Source organism: Tasmannia lanceolata, unplaced genomic scaffold, assembly GCF_043159265.1.
Source record: "Tasmannia lanceolata isolate RefF3 unplaced genomic scaffold, GAP_Taslan_0.1 ptg000019l, whole genome shotgun sequence".
In the NCBI taxonomy this organism is placed as follows: domain Eukaryota; kingdom Viridiplantae; phylum Streptophyta; class Magnoliopsida; order Canellales; family Winteraceae; genus Tasmannia; species Tasmannia lanceolata.
Window position 1 is genome coordinate 14,483,327 of NW_027518696.1, and position 19,628 is coordinate 14,502,954.

The following is a 19,628-nucleotide window of genomic DNA, read 5'->3' on the forward strand; positions in this document are numbered from 1 at the left end:
CCTGTTGTAAACATGAGAAAGCTGCTTCACGGTAGGATCTAACTTTTTTCGTGCATGCCGAAGATATAGCCGTCAAAACATTACTTGGAGCGGCAGGATCTTCAGCAGAAATTGCTTTGTGACATGATGTGCAAAGAGCGGCAATTGCATATAAAATAGCATCTTTTCCCTGTCAGTGATTAATCAATAGGAAAGGTAAGCATATGAAAATTTTAGTGTGCATATGAAAATTTTAGTATGATTACTAAAACAAGTTCTTCCAGTCTTATTAACAGGAAAACTGAGATTGCCCGTAGCTATAAAAAAATGGGGCTCTAATTTCTCGTAGTGTTGGAAACTCCTGAACACCTATGTTTGTTCCGACATAAGCATTATCATTTAACGTATTAAGGGACCTTTGGCCATAAATCTCAGAAATGGGAAAAAATCACTCAATTAGTCTTTAAAGGCTGCATATTAACCAGAAACTTTCACCTTTTTAAGATATTCTTTCATACTTGCTTGAATGTTCATCCTGTTAACATCAGTTATTGTTTTTCCGTTTAATGAAATTTCCCTTATAAGTAGTAATATCTTCACAAGCTAAAGCCCTTTCCATACGTCCCAAACCTACCCACTTTACCACGCAAAGACTTATTTCTGCGATCACCTCTCTCTGCCTCCCTTACATGTGTGCATACACATGCCCACAGACAGCAAAACATTCACAACAGAGCCCTAATGATGCATTGGGCAACTTTTTTTAACGGCAACCGCAACTTTTTAGATTGGTGATTAATCATGAGTAGCTGGAAGAAACTCTTAACATAGGGTTTTTAAGAAAAAATGCATCTCGTATACATACCTCCCATAAACGCCCAGGCATCTCTTTTAAGAGATATTTGAGCAGATCGTGATGGAAAGAAGAAAGGGATTCCCCTAGCACTTCACTCAGCTTTTTGATTGCCTTGGCTGACTGTAGTTAAATATGAGAGGACCAACAATCAGAAAAGGAGGCATCATTTCAAGAACACAACTAACATTTACAAAATATAGTATAGCTAACGAAATTATGCAAACCGTGTAGCCATTTGAGAGGACTGAAGATTATAGAGATTCTTGCGTGATGCAAAATAAAAGAAACACGGCCACAGTAAATTATAGTTAAACCAGGTCTGACCTTTTTCTTACTTGCCCAGGATGGTGACACAATCCCATCACATAAAAGGGAAACTATTTCAGCCAAATATAACTGAAGGGTGATCCTTTCACTACTAGTGTTTTCTTCCCACAACTCCTCGAAGAGGCCACCAACATCCTTATCATCATCAAATCTGCATAAGAATTCAAATCCTAATTGATGTAAAAGACATGATCACTCCTTTCCTCTTATTTTGTATAGAAGATAGAAAATAAGATTTTGGCATTCAACATAAAGAAACACAAACAATTATTTCCCAAAAAATTTATGGTCACACCAACGAGTAATCAATAAAGTAAAAACCAACTCGTAAATACACAGTTGGTAGTAATAGACACACAATTATCTATGACAAGGAGTGAACTGTGTAATTTGAATCCTTAAAAGATCTCTACAAGTTAGAACAAAATCACCACAAGGTATTGAAAACGTGGATTCAGATTACAACTTGGCTGGATTTTGGCTACTCTCCTTTAGGTAAAGGATTTTCTTATTCTTTAATCCGTCTTCTATTGATCATCGTTCATTGATTGTTGTTCATGTGAATAAATTCTTGCTTAATCTCTTATTTTCCACCCCAGATCAGCTCTGTTAGAAGTGTGTATGTATGCCTAACTCACTCTCTTTCTCTCATTTCCTACTCCTCTCTAGCTCTCAACATGGTATCAGAGCCATAGGGTTGTGGTGCCTTAGGGACTACCAATGAAGACATCCATTCTCCTCTTCTTCTTCTCCTTCTCCTTCCTCCATTCCCTTCTTCCTCAACCATTGAAGCTCCCTCGCCCCCCTCCCCCTCCCGCCTCCATATTCAACCCCCCCCGTCCCCCGGCCCGCCCACCATCACCACCACCACCCACACCCACACCCACACCCACACAAAAGACATTCCGCCTCCTTGTCCCTCCTCGCTGCACCACCACACCTCCCTTCTTCTTCGTCTAAAACCCTCCCGACCCTCTCTTCCCATCACCAGACCCACCCCCCCCTCTCAATCCTTGCCATCCTGCCTCCCTCTCCCTGCCCCACTTGACATCCACCACTCCTAAAACCTCCCTTCATCTCTTATTTTTCCTCTTTCTTCTCACTCCTACCCCAACTTTCATTCTCTTGATCCTTTAATCCGATCCTCTAACCCTCGTATCTTCTCCTTCTCTTTTTTTTCTCCACTCATTTCCCCCTTGACATTTTAATCTAAGGGCCTTCTCCCTCTATTTCATTTATGGCCTAAATTCTTATGGACATCCTTGTTCTTTGTCTTTGCGGCACCGATTTAGATTCTTAGTCTTTCTTCTTCCTATGGCTAGTGTGTATCTATCTTGCTTTTCTGTCCTTCTCTGCGATCTCATTGCCGGGCCCGTAGTGTGATTTTGCTTGTCTCCCCTTCTCTTGTCTCTATGGATCCTCCTGTTAGTTCGACTGTTCCTGTCCGCCCGACGACTCCACCTATGGCTCCATCCACTAGTTATTCTCCTTCTACTTACTCTCCATTTATGGAACATTCTTTCCCACATATGACTTCAGAAAAGCTTGATGGGTCCAATTACCTTAGTTGGAGTCTGGCAGTTGAGACCTACCTCCTCGCTCGAGGTAAGGTTGCTCTTACTGAGCGAGATCCTCCCTCCCCTCCAGATCCATCCTAGGACGGGGGCGGCAGCATGATGCCCTGATCTGCACCCTTCTTTAGCAAAGCATGACCCCTCAGGTGGCTCGCACGATGATGACCCCGAGGACTTCCAAGGCTACCTGGGGTCACACCTCTATTTTGTACTCTGGGTTAATAACCTCACCCGTATTTGTGCCACCTACTCCGAGTGGATGTGCCTTCGGCGCGGTGACACCCCTCTCTCTAATCACTACAATCGTTTTGTTTCTCTGTAGCAGCAGCTTGATGCTTTCATGCCTCTCACGACTGATCTGACGGTTCTCACCAGGCAACGGGACCATCTTTGTGTTATTCACTTCCTTGATACCTTGGGCCCGGACTTTCTCCATTTCCGACATCAGAGTATTGGCTCGGGTTCTATCCCCTCTCTCACAGAGGTTTTATTCTCGTGCATAACAGTGTCTTCCGGGTGGCTCCTCTACTCCACTGCCTGCTGATGGATCTGCACTTGCAGCTTATGATAGTGGTGACGGATCTAGTTGTGGTGGTGGTTCCTTTGGCCGTGGTAGGGGTCGTACCAGCCATGGTTGTGGGGGCTGTGATTTTGGCGATGGTCGTGGCTGCTCATATTGTTCTCACTGTCGGCAAGAGGGCCATCATGTTGATACTTGCTACGTTCTCCATCCTGAGCTTCATCTCTCCCGCACTGCGCACATCACCGTTGTTGTTCCGCTTGATGCCTCCCCCTCCTCCTCCGTAGTCCCCGACACGCCTGATGATATTATCCAGATCTCCAGGGCTGACTATGAGGAGTTCCAGCGCCTTCGTCTGAGCAGCCGACCACCCACTGCAAGCTTTGTGCAGCTAGGCGTTCCCCTGTCTTTCTTCTCACTTGATCCAGCCCCTAGATTATTGATTCCCGGGCCTCCAACCATTTGACTGATAACTCTTCGTCCCTTACCTCATTTAGGCCATTTCATTTTCTATCTCAGTCAGTTACTCTTGATGATGGGACCACGGCTTCCATCTCTGGTGTTGGTACTCTTTCTTCCAATTCTGGTCTTTATCTTTCGCTCTTTGTGTTCCTAAATCTCCTTTTAATTTGCTTTATGCTAGTTAACTTACTAAATCTCTTAACTGCTCTATCTCATTTTCCCCTTCTTATTGTCTTTTTCAGGATCTCTCGATTGGGAAAACGATTGCCTCGGTCGTGAGGTGGATGGCCTTTATCATCTTCATTGTCGACCCTTGCTTACCATTTTGCATAGTTCAGTTGATGGCTATCAGTGGCAATGTCGTCTTGGACATCCGTCTTTTCAGCGGCTCCAACAGACCTCTATTGTCTCTTCCCCACTTCAGCCCTTTTAGTGCGAGTCATGTGAACTCGGCAAACACCCTCATGTGTACTTCCCCTCTTGGGTTGTTAGTTGGATTTCGAGACCTTTTAAGTTGGTCCGTTCTAATGTATGGGGTCCCTCGAGGACTACGTTGTTTTTTGGTTATAAATATTTATTGTATTTGCGAATGATTTTTCTCGTATGACATGGTTGTTTTTACTTAAGGATCGATATGAGATCTTTAATGCTTTTCGCACCTTTTATGCTAAGATTGTTAATGAATATGATTTTCCTCTTAAATGTTTGCGCACAATGCTCGAGAGTACTTTTCCACCTACCATGGTTTTCAAGAATTCTTAGCTACTCATGGCATCATCCATCAATCCTCTTGTGCTTACACCTCCCAACAGAACGGTGTAGCTGAGAGAAAGTTGAGATATCTCCTTGATATGGCCTACACTCTCCTCTTTCAGATGCAGGTACCTAAAGTACAGTGTAGTGATGCCATTCTTACTTCCTGTTTCTTGGCTAACCGCCTTCCTTTATCGGTGCTAGGTAATCAATCCCCCTTCTCTGAGTTACATCATTAGGACAACCCCTTCCTCTTACCCCATGCGTCTTTGGTTGTGTTTACTTTATTCACAACCTTGCTCCGGGTTTGGATAAATTGGACCTCGGAGGGAAGAGATGTGTCTTTCTGGGCTACTCTCGTACCAAAAAAGGTTATAAGTATTACAGTCATAGGCTTCGTTGGCTCTTTGTTTCCGTCGATGTTACTTTCTTTGAGCCTTTCCTTCTTTACTACTCCCACTGAGCCTCGCCCTGCGGTTCCTACCTCACAGGTTCCTTTTTCCACTTTTGGTTCTTCTTGATCCGGTTCCCTCCTCTTCGCCGCCTGTGCAGGTGCCCATTGTCCCTCCATCAGCCCCCTTGCAGGTCTATCAGTAGCGGCCTAAGCTTGGTGCTCGTCCAGCTTCTCCCGAGGCAACGTCTTGCCCTCCTGAGATCCGGACTGCTCCTTCTCACGTATCTCCTTTTACTTCTGATAGTCCTTTAGATTCCCTTATTGCCTCAAGTACTCGTTGTCGCACTACTGCTTACTAGGAAGCACGGGTACTCTCACGTGGCTCCCGCACCCGCACCCGACACGTATGGGGTGCGGGTACGCCCCGGGTACGTCCGGGGTACGTACCCCATTTTTTTTTAAAAAAAAAAAAATAGTTTTGGTGGTTGGGTGCGTGTCAGGTACGCCATTTACTTAAGATTTACATGTAAATAACGGAATACCCCCCTTTTGGATTTATTAAAAATAGTTTCAACACCCAAATCTAAAAGGAAAAAAAGTCAACTCTCCAGTTCTAGTACAAAATTCAAAGAAAAAGGGTCGGGTCAAAATTTTAACTTTCTTAACTTCCAAACGGTGGGGTATTTTTCAAAATTTAAAAATTCATAAAATCTATCGCGTCCAAACATTATTAAATCCCAAAAGTCCGGTAAAAAAAATCTCATAATTTGGTCTCTAAAAATTATTCATCTTGTCAGGCACTGGTCAACACACTGGTGACAAACTTTTTTCTAATGAATGATGTATTGATGCCTCATGTTCTGAAATATGGAACTTAATCACTTATGAAATGAAGAGTAATATTAGAATTTTCCATTTTGGTGATGTTATTGTTATTTGATTGCTCTACAATTATTTTTTTTAATTTTTATAAATATATAATAAAATATTAAAATATATTATTATATTCGGCGTACCCGAACGTACCCGCACCCAGTTTTTTTGGCAAATCACGTACCCACGTACCCGTGTCGTGTCGTGTCCGCACCCCGTACCCGTACCCGTGCTTCATAGACTGCTTATCCTATTTACTCTTTTGGTTCTTATGATCATCTAACCCCTTCTTTTCGTAATTTTGTCTCCTCCTATCTTCTGTTTCCTTGCTTAAGTCAGTTCAGGAAGCTCCTGCTCACCCCAGTTGGCGTGCTACTATGGACAGCGAGATGGTCGCTCTTGAGGCTAATCATACTTGGGATGTGGTTGCTCCTCCTGGTGGTTAGTCTGTGGGCTGTCATTGGGTCTATGCCATCAAATATTTTCCAGATGGGACAATTGAGTGCCTTAAGGTCTGCCTGGTTGCCAAAGGATATACTCAAACCTATGTAATTGACTACACCGAGACCTTTTCTCCTGTTGCCCAAATCCCCTCTGTCCATGTGCTTATCTCTCTCGCCGTCAACCATGGGTAGCCATTAAAACAGCTCGATGTCAAAAATGCCTTCCTCCATGGAGACTTGGCTGAGGAGGCGTATATGGAGCAACCTCCTAGGTATGTTGCTCTGGGGGGGAGGTGTCCTCCTTAGTTTACCGGCTTTGAAAATCATTATACGGTCTCAAATAATCACCTCGAGCTTGGTTTGGGAAGTTTAGTGATGCTATCATGCGATACAGCATGAAGCAATGCGTTATTGATCACTCAGTGTTTAGTCACCGGTCAGATTTTGGACATGTTCTTCTCATAGTCTATGAGGATGACATCATCATTACAGGGAGTGATACAGCTGGCATACAGAGGTTGAAGGTCTTTCTGCAAAAAAGACCTTGATCGTCTTCGATATTTTTGGAGATTGAAGTAGCTTACTGGAGTAGTAGTCTCTCCCTCTCACAGCGAAAGTATGCATTAAATCTACTATATGAGACAGGGTCTTTGGGTGTGAAACCAGCTGCCACTCCCATGGATCCAAATACAAAGCTACTCCCAAAAGAGGGCGGCTTGTTAGACAACCCTGTCAGGTATGGACGGCTAGTTGAGAAATTCATGACCAAGGATAGGATAGAATGGAAGAAAATGATCAATGTAGACAAACCCAACTAGTGATAGGAGTAGGCGTAGTCAATTTGAGCCGGGTAGATCCTTTCACCTTCTTCATGGAAATTTTCTAAAGGATTCATTAGCCGACCCCAACTAGTTTGGGACAAAGGCTTAGTTGAGTTGAGTTGACTTGAGTGGGTGTTGCTAGCCGGTTCATGAGTGCTCCTCGTACCTCCCACTAAGCAGTTGTCATTCAAATTCTTCAATATTTGAAAAGTGCTCTAGGGAAAGGACAGCTTTTCAAGAGACATGGCCATCAGAGGATAGAAGGGTTTTGTGATGCTGACTGGGCAGGTTCACCAGTTGATAGACGATCCACAACTGGGTATTGTACCTTTGTTGGAGGTAATTTAGTATCCTGGCAAAGTAAGCAGCGAAATGTTGTATCGAAGCCAAGTGCCGAAGCCGAATACTGAGCTATGTCACACTGGTAGTGAGCTTATCTGGCTTCGCTCTCTTCTAGCTGAGATTGGAATCACATTATCATCACCACTTCAGTTGTATTGCAATAATAAAGCTGCGATTCATATTGCCACCAATCCGGTCTTTCATGAGCGTACCAAACACAGAGGTGGACTGCCCTTTCATACAACATAAAATCCAACAGGGAGAGATACACACTACTTTTACTCTGTCACCAGATCAGCTAGCTGATGCTCTTACCAAGCCCTTGAGTAGAGCTAAGTTAAGTGATATTTGTAACAAGCTAAGAATGCACAATATAGACATTCCAGCTTGAGGGGGAGTCTTAGAAGTGTGTTTGTATGCCTAAGGGCAGATTGGTCTTTTGTATCCTTCTCTATTTATATAAATACATAAGTGAGGGGGAGCTTCTCTCCAACTCACTCTCTTTCTCTCATTTCCTATTCCTCTCTAGCTCTCAACAAGTTCTTTGCGTAATTTTGGATCTATTCGGACAATGATTTCGGACCCTAGTTGTAAAAATCGTTTCGTTCCGGCCGGAATGGACCGGAATTCCGGTTCCGGTCCGAAATCTGGAATGGAATGACCATAAATTTCATTCCGGCCGAAATTCCGGTCATTCCAGACTGAAAAGTTTCGAACGAAATCTGAACGAAATGACCGAAACATTTCGTCCCAATGACCAAAATGAAATGGTCACCAATATTTACAACTAAGTTTCGGACTGACCAGCTTGGACTACACCAATACCATACTAAAATAAGTTATGATTTGTTGGTTGCTCCACATGCCTATTTATCATCCATCCACAAAAAAACCAATAGCGGAATTCCCAAAAGAATTTCCCAAAATTATAGAACAAAAATGTTCATGTACATATGATATCCCTCAAATATTATATAGTTGTCAAAGTATGAAAGATAAATAACACCTTTCTCCAACAGCTTAAGCTTTTGGAGAAGTTGGTAAGTTAACATGGTATCAGAGCCAAAGGTCTCGAGTTCAAACCTCCCGGATAGCAAAAATCCACATGCGATGGTCGGCCCAAAGTGGGACCACATGTGCCACGTGTTTGCCAAGTGGGCCACACGTGCAGGGGAGTGTTAAAGTATAAAAGATAAATAAGCCCTTTCTCCAACAGCTTAAGCTTTTGGAAAAGTTGGTAAGTTAACAATAGTGACACAAGATAATTTGAGTTTAAAAAGAAAATGCTATGAACCAAGAGAGAAATTTGGCAAGAAATTCAATAAGCACATTTCAAATTATCGAAGACTTTTTTCCTCCCTTATTCTCCTTGTCAGAAGAGTCCTTAGAGGATCGTAAAACCTAATATGTGAAAGAATAAAAGACATAAGAATGTTTTGGCATCCTCAGTAATTTATGAAAAGCTCACAGATGATATAGTTTTTAACGAATGGCAAGTGTAAGTAGTCTAAGACTAGTGGATATAATGTAGATCGAATTTTTGATATCCTTGCAGCGGCAAGATCATTTAACCTTCCAACATCCATAGCTATGCATACTACCTACAAGATTAGCTATCTAATAATAGTACATTTTAAGTCCCTTGACATCTTAACTGGGATGCCTTGTATTAATTTCAGAGTTCTAGTTTGCTATACGTGGTCTTTATGAGTATGAAACCATTCTTAATTCCGATTACAATACAATATCAGTTATGGATCCATCAAAATATCTGCACATAAACTAAACTTGCCATATTGGTAAACAACAAGGTACTATGCCATAGAAAGTGAATCTAATTTTATTGTGAAGTTTGTTTTGTAATTAGCAAAACTAGTTCCAAAACAAAATATTCTTCTCCCTTGATATGATAGGTGTTATCAACAATTGTTTCATTGGCATTGTCTGAGATACACACTGTTGATACCACGGTAGAACATTTGAGAAAGACGCCAAACTAAAATCACACTCTAACTTCATTGATCAGATCCCATGTATCTTTTAATCGCAGTACACATTTATGGGAGTGTAAACTCCAACACTTATCTCTTTCCGTACGGTAACATCTTTGAGCATATCATTCCTGCAACTGTATGTAGTACAGCTTCCTTTTTACTCTTCCAAGTTACAAGGTTATCCCTTACAATAAATGACTACCAGGGAGAAGAATGCAAGTTAGTAGCAGATGCTGCCCACCTTGCATCAGAGAAAGTAAAAATGTGGAGATGATCACAATGAACATAAAGAATACCATTACTAGGAGATATGTTCACGTGCTAAATTGCTTCATGATAGGGCATGTTGATTAAGTGTGTTCACTAACTGACAAAACTCACTGCATATGCTAGACCGGGTTTCGTGGTTATAAGATACATTGACTTACCTAAAAACTTTTGATACATTCTCCGAACTCCCATCAATTCATGATCTTCAGAACTAAGGTTATGATTCTTTTTAATTGAAGAGTCAATAGGCTTTGAGCTCATCTTGCTAGTATCTTTTAGGCGGTTACCGAAGGTGTTTTCTATGTCAGGAGAGGGCTAGAAGGGTATGTAGATGTAGCCTGGGCTGCAATTACTGCGCATTCATTGGAGGCAATCTAGTAAACCGGAAAAGCAAGAAACAGTTTGTAGTGGCACGATCCAATGCTGGGGCTGAGTATAGCTCATGCTAGATGCTTATGTGGCTCCAAATGCTTCTTAGAGAAATGGGAGTGAAATCTGGAAGCCCCATGAAGCTCTATTATGATAACCAGGCACTCATCCATATCACTTCTGACCATGTATTTTATGAGAGAACGAATATATTGAGGTTGATTGCCACTTTGTGAGAGAAAAAACAGAGGCTAAGATCATGAATGTTCCTTACGTCATATTAGAAGATCAACTAGATTATATTTTTTAGGTATGGTGTGCCAAGTCCTTAAGGTGAATCCCTTTTCTCCTTATAGGTCATGGCACTTAAGTTACATGGCCCATGATGGAAGCATACCCTCTCATTCTCACAACATCATTTTCTCTCCTTTCCTTTTTTCTCTTCTTCTTTTTCATCTTCACATCTCCTTAATATCAGCAAGAAAGTAAACCACACGCCCGACCACCTACCTGATGGCTCGTATAAAGACCTTCCTATTTTCAGCTCTCCTTTGAAAGGGCACCCTTAAGTGGCCTTGGCAGGTTACACAATTCTATAAGAGAAGATTTGTGACCTTGACAACCTGAATTTTCTGGGTACACTACGGAATATTCAATTATTTATAGGGTCGCCGCAATAGGAAATTTTTGGAAAATCAGCACACACTCCGACTACAGGATTGTTTGTGGCAACTGACAACTGGCATGATGTTCGGGAAATCAGCTAATTTTTGTCAGTTTTGTCAATCATAGACTTTAAAAGTGATCATCTAGTGTATGCCAGCAACAAGATACTACATCAAGCAATATACTTAAGCTGTCAATCATAGATTTTAAAAGTGATCATCTAGTGTATGCCAGCAACAAGGTACAACATCAAGCAATAGCCTTAAGCTGTCTGAGTTTGTCTCCTTCCAACATCGTTCAGCTCATTCAGAACCAGTTTAGGAGAGCTGTGCCCATCATTGGCACCCTACTTGTTATATTCCTTCCTTCAGTGACTACCAAGACAATATATATTTATATGTGGAGGACTGATTGATGCAAGGGCCCTCTTTATGCAAGGGCTAAAGAAGGGCTCTTGAATAGATCCACATCATTAAATGCAGCCAAATTCAGCTTCTCAACCGTCTTTAAAAATGACGTGAATCTATTCAAAGGGCCCTTCTCCGGCCCTTGCATAAAGAGGGCCCTTGTATCTATCATTCCTCTTATATGTCAGAAATGAATAAAAAAGTTATCGCCTTCAAATATCGAGTCCAAACCTGCAAGAAGTTTGTACATATAAAATTACTGATTACTATTATATTTTGTGACAATATAAATGCGGTATTTATTTAACAAAGTAATAAATCTTAGGATTAATCAACTATAATCTAAAACAAACATGAGAAGCAAATAACAACGTATTCATCAATTTAATCTAGTTTTCTTCCCCCTCAAATATGCGGCGAGAAAGGGAGACCAATAAGATACAATGAACATAATATTGGAATAAGAGTTTGTTTAGGGGAGGAGATATAATAATAATAAAAGAGGTAAACATAATATTCAATAATGGAACAAAATGTCACACTTGACACGGTACAAAAATGTGTCGACACACCTATATTAAGTCTGACACTTCTAGCAGTACATTTAAAAGTGTCGAACGGAGTGTCAAGATGTGTGGACACGCATGTCAACAATAAATTCAAAGTGTCAGCTAAATCATAGCTTCTGATTAATGTTACTTTCTGACAGCACATTTTTTCTCATGCACAGGCTAGTTGAATTATGAAGTTTGACACATGTCAGGCACCTTTTTTCGTTGATAAGATCAACTTTTGATCATTACACTATAGTTAAAGGGGACGTGTTAAAATATGATATACAAGTTATGGCCTTACAAGTAATTACATCATGGTAGACGCACAAAATGTGCGTAACTACATTGCTTCTATAAGTCTATAACTAGCCCATAGATCTAGCAAAAGGGAACAACTCTACCCACCAGAAAAAAAGCCTTGGCATTACTGTATCTGTCTGAACCTCTTCAATTTGTCATTCTAGTGATACTCAAAATCTGCACAGTATACACCTACTAGGCATTTTTTTTTTTTTAATTTTAAAAATGACAGTTTATTTCTTTCAAACATCTTTACAGGGGTTGGGACCAGGAGTCCCAGGAACAGAACAAAAGATACCCTATGCTATGATCTTGAACACCCAAAAAACTTCCTCTAAACCTTTGCATTTGCACTGGTGTCCCCAAAAAGACCTAAACTTCTAACAATGTCCCGAAAGCTATGGGAACTTCCCTCCTTTCAGAAAACTCCAGTAGCAACTCACATTTAAACGGCTCACCTATGCCGAACACTTCTCCAACTCCTCCATGATGTGCTGGATTTAGCAATCCGGCATATCAATGAGAACGTCCTCTGAAACCCGATCTAAGAATCCAGGGCTTTTTCTGCTAGCGATCATTTCTTCCACCAGCCGGATGCCTACCACCTTGCTAGCTTCCCAGTTCTGCCTCCTCACGGCCCTTTCTTCGTTCAAAATCAATTTGAAGAAAGGATGTTTATACAGTGGCGACTGGGTATCTTTGACCGTGCCTGTCCCACAGAGGCTGTACAAAGTGAAGGGGCAGTTTTGAGTCTCTAGATTAAATAATTTCCACTGCTTCTGGAGAAGATCTCCCGACATCTCTTTGTGGGTTGGGTCATTGATGGAAGCCCTCCCTTCATGTAGGTCATCGTCCTCATCCTCTTGAGAATATTTTCTAAAACCAGAATCTCCATAAATAACCGTCTATTTCGACCTCCAAAGCAAGAAGACGACTCGTGCGTATTACCTTGATTATCCATTCCTGCTTGGTTGAGGATGAGAACAAATCGCCCAATATACCAAATAAATCCAAAGAGCTCTCCTTTGTGCTTCTTACTTCTCTTCAAGAAACTGTACTAGTGATGCCCTATAATTCCAATCCCAGGACCTTACAACTTCCCACTCCTAGATAAAAGAGATAAGTAAAGAGAGATGCGCTCAAAACGCGGAGACGCATCGAAAAGGGTAGCGTAATCCTAACATAATGCTATTTTTAGCACTAAAAGATAAATAAATAAGGATTATGGCCCACTCCCCAACATCCAAAAAATAATAGAATAAGGGAAGCTTTGCAATACGATTTGGCCTCTATAGCCTCACGCCTACTGAAAGTACTAAAAGGTGGGGCCCCATTCCCAAAGAACCAATATCTTCTAGTGATTGGGGAAAGCTACTAGTGACTTATCCATAAGCAAGACCTGCCCTGGGCGAATGAGAAATAATTTGAGAGGTTTTGGAAACCGGCTACTACTTTTTTCCCTTACCCCTACTAAAGTAGCTCCCAAAGATTTCTCCAAAATGCTTGTAAGAACCTTTTCTTTTGATCTTGCCACCCTGGCCTTGAGTTTTAAACCAAGATGGCTCTCGCCAGAATCAGTGTTCCTTACTTTAGAATAATAGCCAGCTTTTTTACTCATCTTGTTGGACTGATCCAGCCACGCAACTTTCCGCCTAGGGGCACATGAGGGTCATTTGACTCGGGCCCCACCAGAGACAGGCGAGTTTGACCAAAGCTCTTGTTTCCAGGTCCCATCACACCTTTCTCTAGACCTAGTCCTTACAACGGCGCAAATACTACCGACCACAAGCCTATTTAGTACTAAGAAATCCAACTCTTATTTGAAGAGCCGACTTGGCCAATTGAAATTGTTGGATATAGTTTGATATATGTAATAAGCCTGAGGGCATAGATGTAATTATGCTTCTCCATTATTAATAAATATATTAGTGAGGAGGAGATCATCTCTCTAACTCACTTTTCTTCTCTAATTCTTTCTCTCAACAAAATTAATTTAGAATCATAAACTCAGTGAAAATTTAAAAGCTTGAAACATTACTTCGGAAGGAAATAGAAGAGAAATAAGCAGTGTTATAAATTTCGTTTCGTTTCGTCCGAAATGGACGAAATTTAAAATTTCATTTCGTCCGAAATGGACAAAATTCAAAATTTCGTTTCGTCCGAAATTTCAGTCAATTTCGGTCATTTCGTTCGAAATTGACCGAAATTCCTGATTTCGGACGAAATAGACGAAATTCAAAATTTCGTCCGAAATTGGCTATAACGGCTAGTTTGACTGGATTTTGCAGAATTTACGACAATGCCCCTGGAACGGCTCTTTTTGGTTTTTGACCATTTTAACCTCAAAAGGTGACCGTTTATAACTGTTGGGAAGGGTATTTTAGTCATTTTTAAATGCACAATCAATTAAAAACTCTATAAATAGCCTTTTCCCTACCTTCTTATCCTCCACCTTCACATAAGTGATTCTCCTTTCTCTACTTTCACTTACATTATCTATTCTACTAAATTTCCTACAAGTCTACCCTCTTCTTCAACTCAATCCAAGTCTATTTTGGAGCAAAGGGAAGGCATACATTCAACTTACCACTACAAGAAGTCAAGACTATTTCCAAAGGCTTATTTCAAGTGAGTGAAGGCTAATTTTTTCTTCTTTTCTTCAACTCAAGTCCAACCTCAAGGTTCTCTTTATTTCTTTCCATTTCCTTTCTTTTATTTCTTACTTCAATTGTCCCCTTCTACTTCATTTTTTTGTAATTTGTTTCAATTTTCTTTCTTCTAATTCATTTTTCCCCTTCTACTCCATTTCAGAATGAGTGGGTCGGGCTCGGGACCTTCTGCAGGAGCATCCTCTATTGGTTCGGCACCCGCTAGATCGGATGACCCGGCATGGGCTTACGGTACATTGGTTCCGGGTCAAAAAAATAAAGTAACTTGCATATTTTGTGGCAAAGTCATATCGGGTGGAGGTATAACCCGCTTGAAAGAACATTTAGCGGCTATTCCTGGTGAAGTAGCATCATGCAAAAAAGTGACTGAAGATGTAAAATATCGAATGAAGCAACTTTTAGATTCAAAGAGAAAAGAAAGGGCTAGGATGAGCCTATCCAGAGCAGAGGTTGGAGGTTTTTATGGCACACCAGACGAAGAAGAAGAGCATGATGAAGAAGACATTGGCACACAATTGCATCAACGAAGAGGTAGGAAGTTCTTGTAGAATCGAGTGGTACAAAAAGGAAGAAGAAGGGAATCACAGGAGGGATCAGGAATTTCTTTGCACCACGAACAACCCCTAGAGCCCAGCCAAGCATTAAAAGTGCTTTGGCTACTAAAGAAACAATGGATAGAGCAGACATGGCGGTTGGCATGCTTTGCTACGATGCCAATCTCCCTTTCAACGTTGCCAATTCACCTTTCTGGCAACCTATGTTTGATGCTGTGAATGCCGTGGATTCGGGTTATAAGGCACCTACTTATCATACTTTAAGGGGTCCCATTTTGAAGAATGCAGTGGATGAGGTAAACAACTACTTGAAGGAGATTAAGATGTCATGGAGATACACTGGCTGTAGCATTATGGCAAATGGATGGACAGACACCAAACAACGTTCTCTAATCAACTTTTTGGTGTACTGCCCTAAAGGAGTCATATTCCTCAAATCCGTTGATGCATCTGGCATAATGAAGAATACCGATGAATTATACAATATCTTTGCAAAGATTGTCGGAGAGGTGAATCCGGAATATGTGGTGCAATTTGTAACTGACAGTGAGCCAAGTTACAAAGCGGCTGGGAAAAAACTAGAAGCCGCGTTTGGTACATTCTTCTGGACTCCGTGCGCAGCTCATTGCTTAGATCTCATCTTGGAGCATCTGTGCAAACCGACTGTATTTCCTCACATAGCAACCACAATTGAGAGGGCTCAGACGATTACAAAGTTCATCTACAACCATGGAAGCCTCTTGAATTTGATGAGGAAGAAGTTCACAGGTGGGAAGGAGTTGTGCTGCCCTGCTGCAACCAGATTTGCTACAAATTTCATTAGCATACAAAGTCTGGTGTTGAATCTGAAAGTACTTCAGCAGATGTTTGTGTCTGATGAGTATAGTACTAGTAGGTTTGTCCAACACCCACTGAGTGAAGGGGTAGTTAGTACTGTGTTGGATAAATCTTTTTGGGACCAATGCAAGTACATTCTAAACATCAGCGAGCCTTTAGTGAGAGTGCTGCGTTTTGGTAGATCGGCAGGACAAACCGTCGATGGGTTACCTATATGAGGCCATGGATAAGGCCAAAGAGAACATCAAGGAGAGGTTGAAGAGAAAATCAGATTACAATCCCATCTGGAGGATCATCGACCAAAGATGGGATAGGCAACTCCACAGTCCCCTCCATGCAGCAGGATATTTTCTTAACCCTGCTCTCTTTTTCACTCCTACCTTCTCTAGGCACAGTGAAGTAACCAGAGGCTTGTTGGCATGCATCACTCGACTGGTACCTGATGAAGGTACACAAGACCTCATCACCAATCAGATTGAGGATTATCGAGAGGCTAGGGTATGTTTGGAATGAAGCTTGCAATCCGCAACCGAACGAAGTTGGGACCAGGTATATTTGAGTTGTTTGTTTAATTAAGTATAATTCATTTTAACTTTCAGTTTCTCAACAAATAATGCTTTACTATTTGTTACTTTACAGTTGCATGGTGGAATCAATTCGGAGGTGACGTGGAAGAATTACAGACCTTTGCGATCAGAATCCTCAGTCAGACCTGCAATGCGACTGGGTGTGAAAGGAATTGGAGCACCTTCGAACACATTCACTCTGCAAAGAGAAATAGGTTGGAGCACCAGAGATTAGATGACTTGGTGTTTGTCCATTACAATCTTAAGTTTCGAGAAAGGTATACAACGTAATATAATGTTTTCAACTCTCACCTCATCACTTTAAGCTTTTAAGTTTAACCTTTGACATTAAACTTAATGTTTTCCTTTTCAGGGACTTGTTGAGGAAATCATCTACCACTAGTGACCCTTTGAGCATAGACCATCTGGATGTCATGATGGATTAGGTTGCAGAAGAAGAAGATGACATATTCACGCCGGAAGACATTGGGTGGGAAAATCTTGAAGCACCTACTGCTGTGGTTGGGGCCGGGGACGACGACGACGACCTTCTCATGCCTCTTGAAGAAGATGTCCCTACTGGTGGTCCATGTGGTGAGGACGGCGACAACGACGACGACGAAGAAGACATTGAGTATGATCATCCGGGGTATGATGACTGAGAGTTGTTGCTACTAGCTATTGTTTATGTTTCACTTTCATGTATCTTTTTTTTTTATGTTTTTCTATGTATCAGACTATCAGTTGGACTTATGCAAGACTTTATGTGTTTAAGTAATGAATATGCCTTTTGGGACATATTTTGGACTATTTATTAGTTTTTCATCTTTTTCTATTGATTTTTTATTTTTTTTGGATTTTTCTCATATTTTTTAATATATTTTTTATGTGAACGAAAAGTTTCGACCGAAATGCACCGAAATGACCGAAATTTCGTTTCAGTGGCCAAAATGAAATGGTGACCGAAACGGAATTTACAACTATGGAAATAAGTGATTGATACACAAGAATTGGCCACAAAAGAAGATCAAATAATCTATTAGGCAGTAAGACTCAGAGAGATTGTAACCAGGTGAGAAATGAGATGAGCTAATGTCTTGAGAGAGCTAAAAATAGGTCTTTCAAAGTGATACCAGAACCGTTACTCCACAGAACTGAGAATTGGTCATATGTAACTCAAATACTAGAGGACGTCTTAAAGAATGGGAGTCATATCAACCGCACAGTAGTAGCAGAGATTTTGATGAGTTGGAGAAATGAGATGAGCTAATGTCTTGAGAGAGCTAAAAATAGGCACATAATTACCCAAGCCTAGTGCTACATCACATGGGTTCAATCAATCACATTTAAGGTTTAAAATTTCGGTTTCGGTTTCATACATAGCTGAAACCGAAATTACGGCCGAAATACCTTCGGTTAAAAAAAAACCAAATTTCATTATTGTGCCGAAATTTTGGCTGAAGTTTTTGGGAAGAAAGAAGAAGTTTATTTCAAAAAAAAAAAAAAAAATTACATTTTCCCCGAAATTTTGGATTCTGGCCAAAATTTCAGATTTATGTGATTCGGTGTTGGTCCCAACCGAAATTTCAGTATTTCGGTCAAAATTTAAAACCATGATCACATTGAAGACCGACTATCTGGAAAGAACACATAAAACTATTAAAATCATCGCTTAAAGAAAGCCTGGACACCATGATAATGTTTCAGGATAAACTAGATTAAAAGTTCATTATTTTTTAAAGCTAATCCATCAGTTGGATCGTGATTAACAGGAGAAACCGAAAGAGGTCTGACAAGAATATGTTAAGCACACATACATCATAATCAGGAGAAGCATTTCTGAACAAACAATTCCAACAATTGTACCTAAAGATGACAATCATGAAGATCATTGAGAGGATCAAGTAGACAGAAAAGCTAAAAAAGATAAATGTCAAATGCGGACCTTGAAACATATGTAACCGGAAAAATTATGGCATGGTATCCGCTCACAACATCTGGTGCAAGATGTGCATAGTTCTTCAGTAGAATTGCACAAGAAATCTGAGCATTCTTGTCACCTGTATGCAAGGCAGCGGTGTCTTCAATCAACTTTTGAGCCTGAGAAGAACCCGCATACCTCAAAATGATTGCGCAAGCAGCTGCAAAGGCGCGCTTTGCAGAGCTACTCTTTTCTTCCTGTACAGTAGGAAACAAGAGCCTCAATAGCACGCTGGCGAAAGGTTTGATATCGGCACCGACTTTCTGAACTAGTAAACTAATGAAGCTGGCAACGCCCACCCTGAAGCAAGATTAATAAAAAAATGTAAAGTGATGATATTTGGTGTCAACTTTTATTTAGTATTTGATATCATGAATTACTTGGTGTCAATTTTTAGGTAGTATTTGTTATATGTACTGCTAATGCAACTCTATATAGCACTTAATTCTGACAATGGTTTTCAAAAGAAGACGAAGCAAGGCATCATTTTGACAATTGTACAATGACACATTTCCTGAACCATGCAATTTGTAGAGGTTTGGATGTTTTTGTCTTTAAGTTTGGCTTAGCTACCATCTCTTGGGAGACGAAGCCCGCACAACTTCTACTGTGAATCATCCTATTGTACTCTTGCACAATTTCTCTCCCATGCTATAAAAGTACTATAGAGCAACCAATCACCGTAGCAGGGCTTTCTCTATGATTTTTGTGCAACTGTGCCTAGAAGTTATCCACTTTAAGTCGATGCATACTATCATTTGGGAACAAGGATGTGTCATTCCTCTATTGATGATTTTATTGAAGTTACATGATTTATCTTTCAAAACCTAGAAGTAATATGTTTTTATAAATATTTTAAAAAATGATCCTTGACTAGTTCGTGTGCTCTACAATTTTCACGTACAAACAGTTTCAAGGAAAATGTACGATGGTCTTGTTTCTTCTAGCTAATATGAATTTCACAAAGCATTTTTTGTTTGATGTTATCCTGTATGCCTGTTATTTCTAATAAATTACTGTATTGTATTCTATTTTGAAGAAAAATCCAAATCTTGTTTCCAATTTCTCTGATTTTCCATTGTCCCCATTGCGGCTGTACACCTCATTTTCCTGGGAT

General features: G+C 40.7%; 2 protein-coding genes across 3 annotated transcripts in view; one reads left to right on the forward strand and one right to left on the reverse strand.

Annotated features, from left to right (window-relative positions):
• LOC143852516 (ARM repeat superfamily protein) overlaps positions 1–19,628 on the reverse strand; it is a 112,332-nt gene that overhangs the window by 11,916 nt on the left and 80,788 nt on the right. For both annotated transcript variants that reach the window (XM_077361913.1, XM_077361914.1), the window contains 4 exons: positions 18,476–18,811; positions 1,160–1,313; positions 845–955; positions 2–169 (listed from right to left, as the gene is read on the reverse strand). In XM_077361913.1, coding sequence (XP_077218028.1) covers positions 2–169; positions 845–955; positions 1,160–1,313; positions 18,476–18,811 — 769 coding nt within the window. The remainder of the gene's footprint in view (position 1; positions 170–844; positions 956–1,159; positions 1,314–18,475; positions 18,812–19,628) is intronic.
• Positions 16,471–17,094, forward strand: LOC143853232 (uncharacterized). Its single transcript, XM_077362969.1, has 3 exons — positions 16,471–16,513; positions 16,604–16,808; positions 16,904–17,094. The coding sequence occupies exons 1-3, from the start codon at positions 16,474–16,476 to the stop codon at positions 16,974–16,976; spliced, it is 318 nt and encodes a 105-aa protein (XP_077219084.1). The 5' UTR covers positions 16,471–16,473; the 3' UTR covers positions 16,977–17,094.

Excerpts from the sequence above, each read along its gene's own strand:
- LOC143853232 (XM_077362969.1), top strand. The coding sequence starts at position 16,474 with ATGAAGCTTGCAATCCGCAACCGAACGAAGTTGGGACCAG. Across the intron at positions 16,514-16,603 it reads CCGAACGAAGTTGGGACCAG|TTGCATGGTGGAATCAATTC; the intron begins GTATATTTGAGT and ends GTTACTTTACAG. Across the intron at positions 16,809-16,903 it reads AATCTTAAGTTTCGAGAAAG|GGACTTGTTGAGGAAATCAT; the intron begins GTATACAACGTA and ends TTTCCTTTTCAG.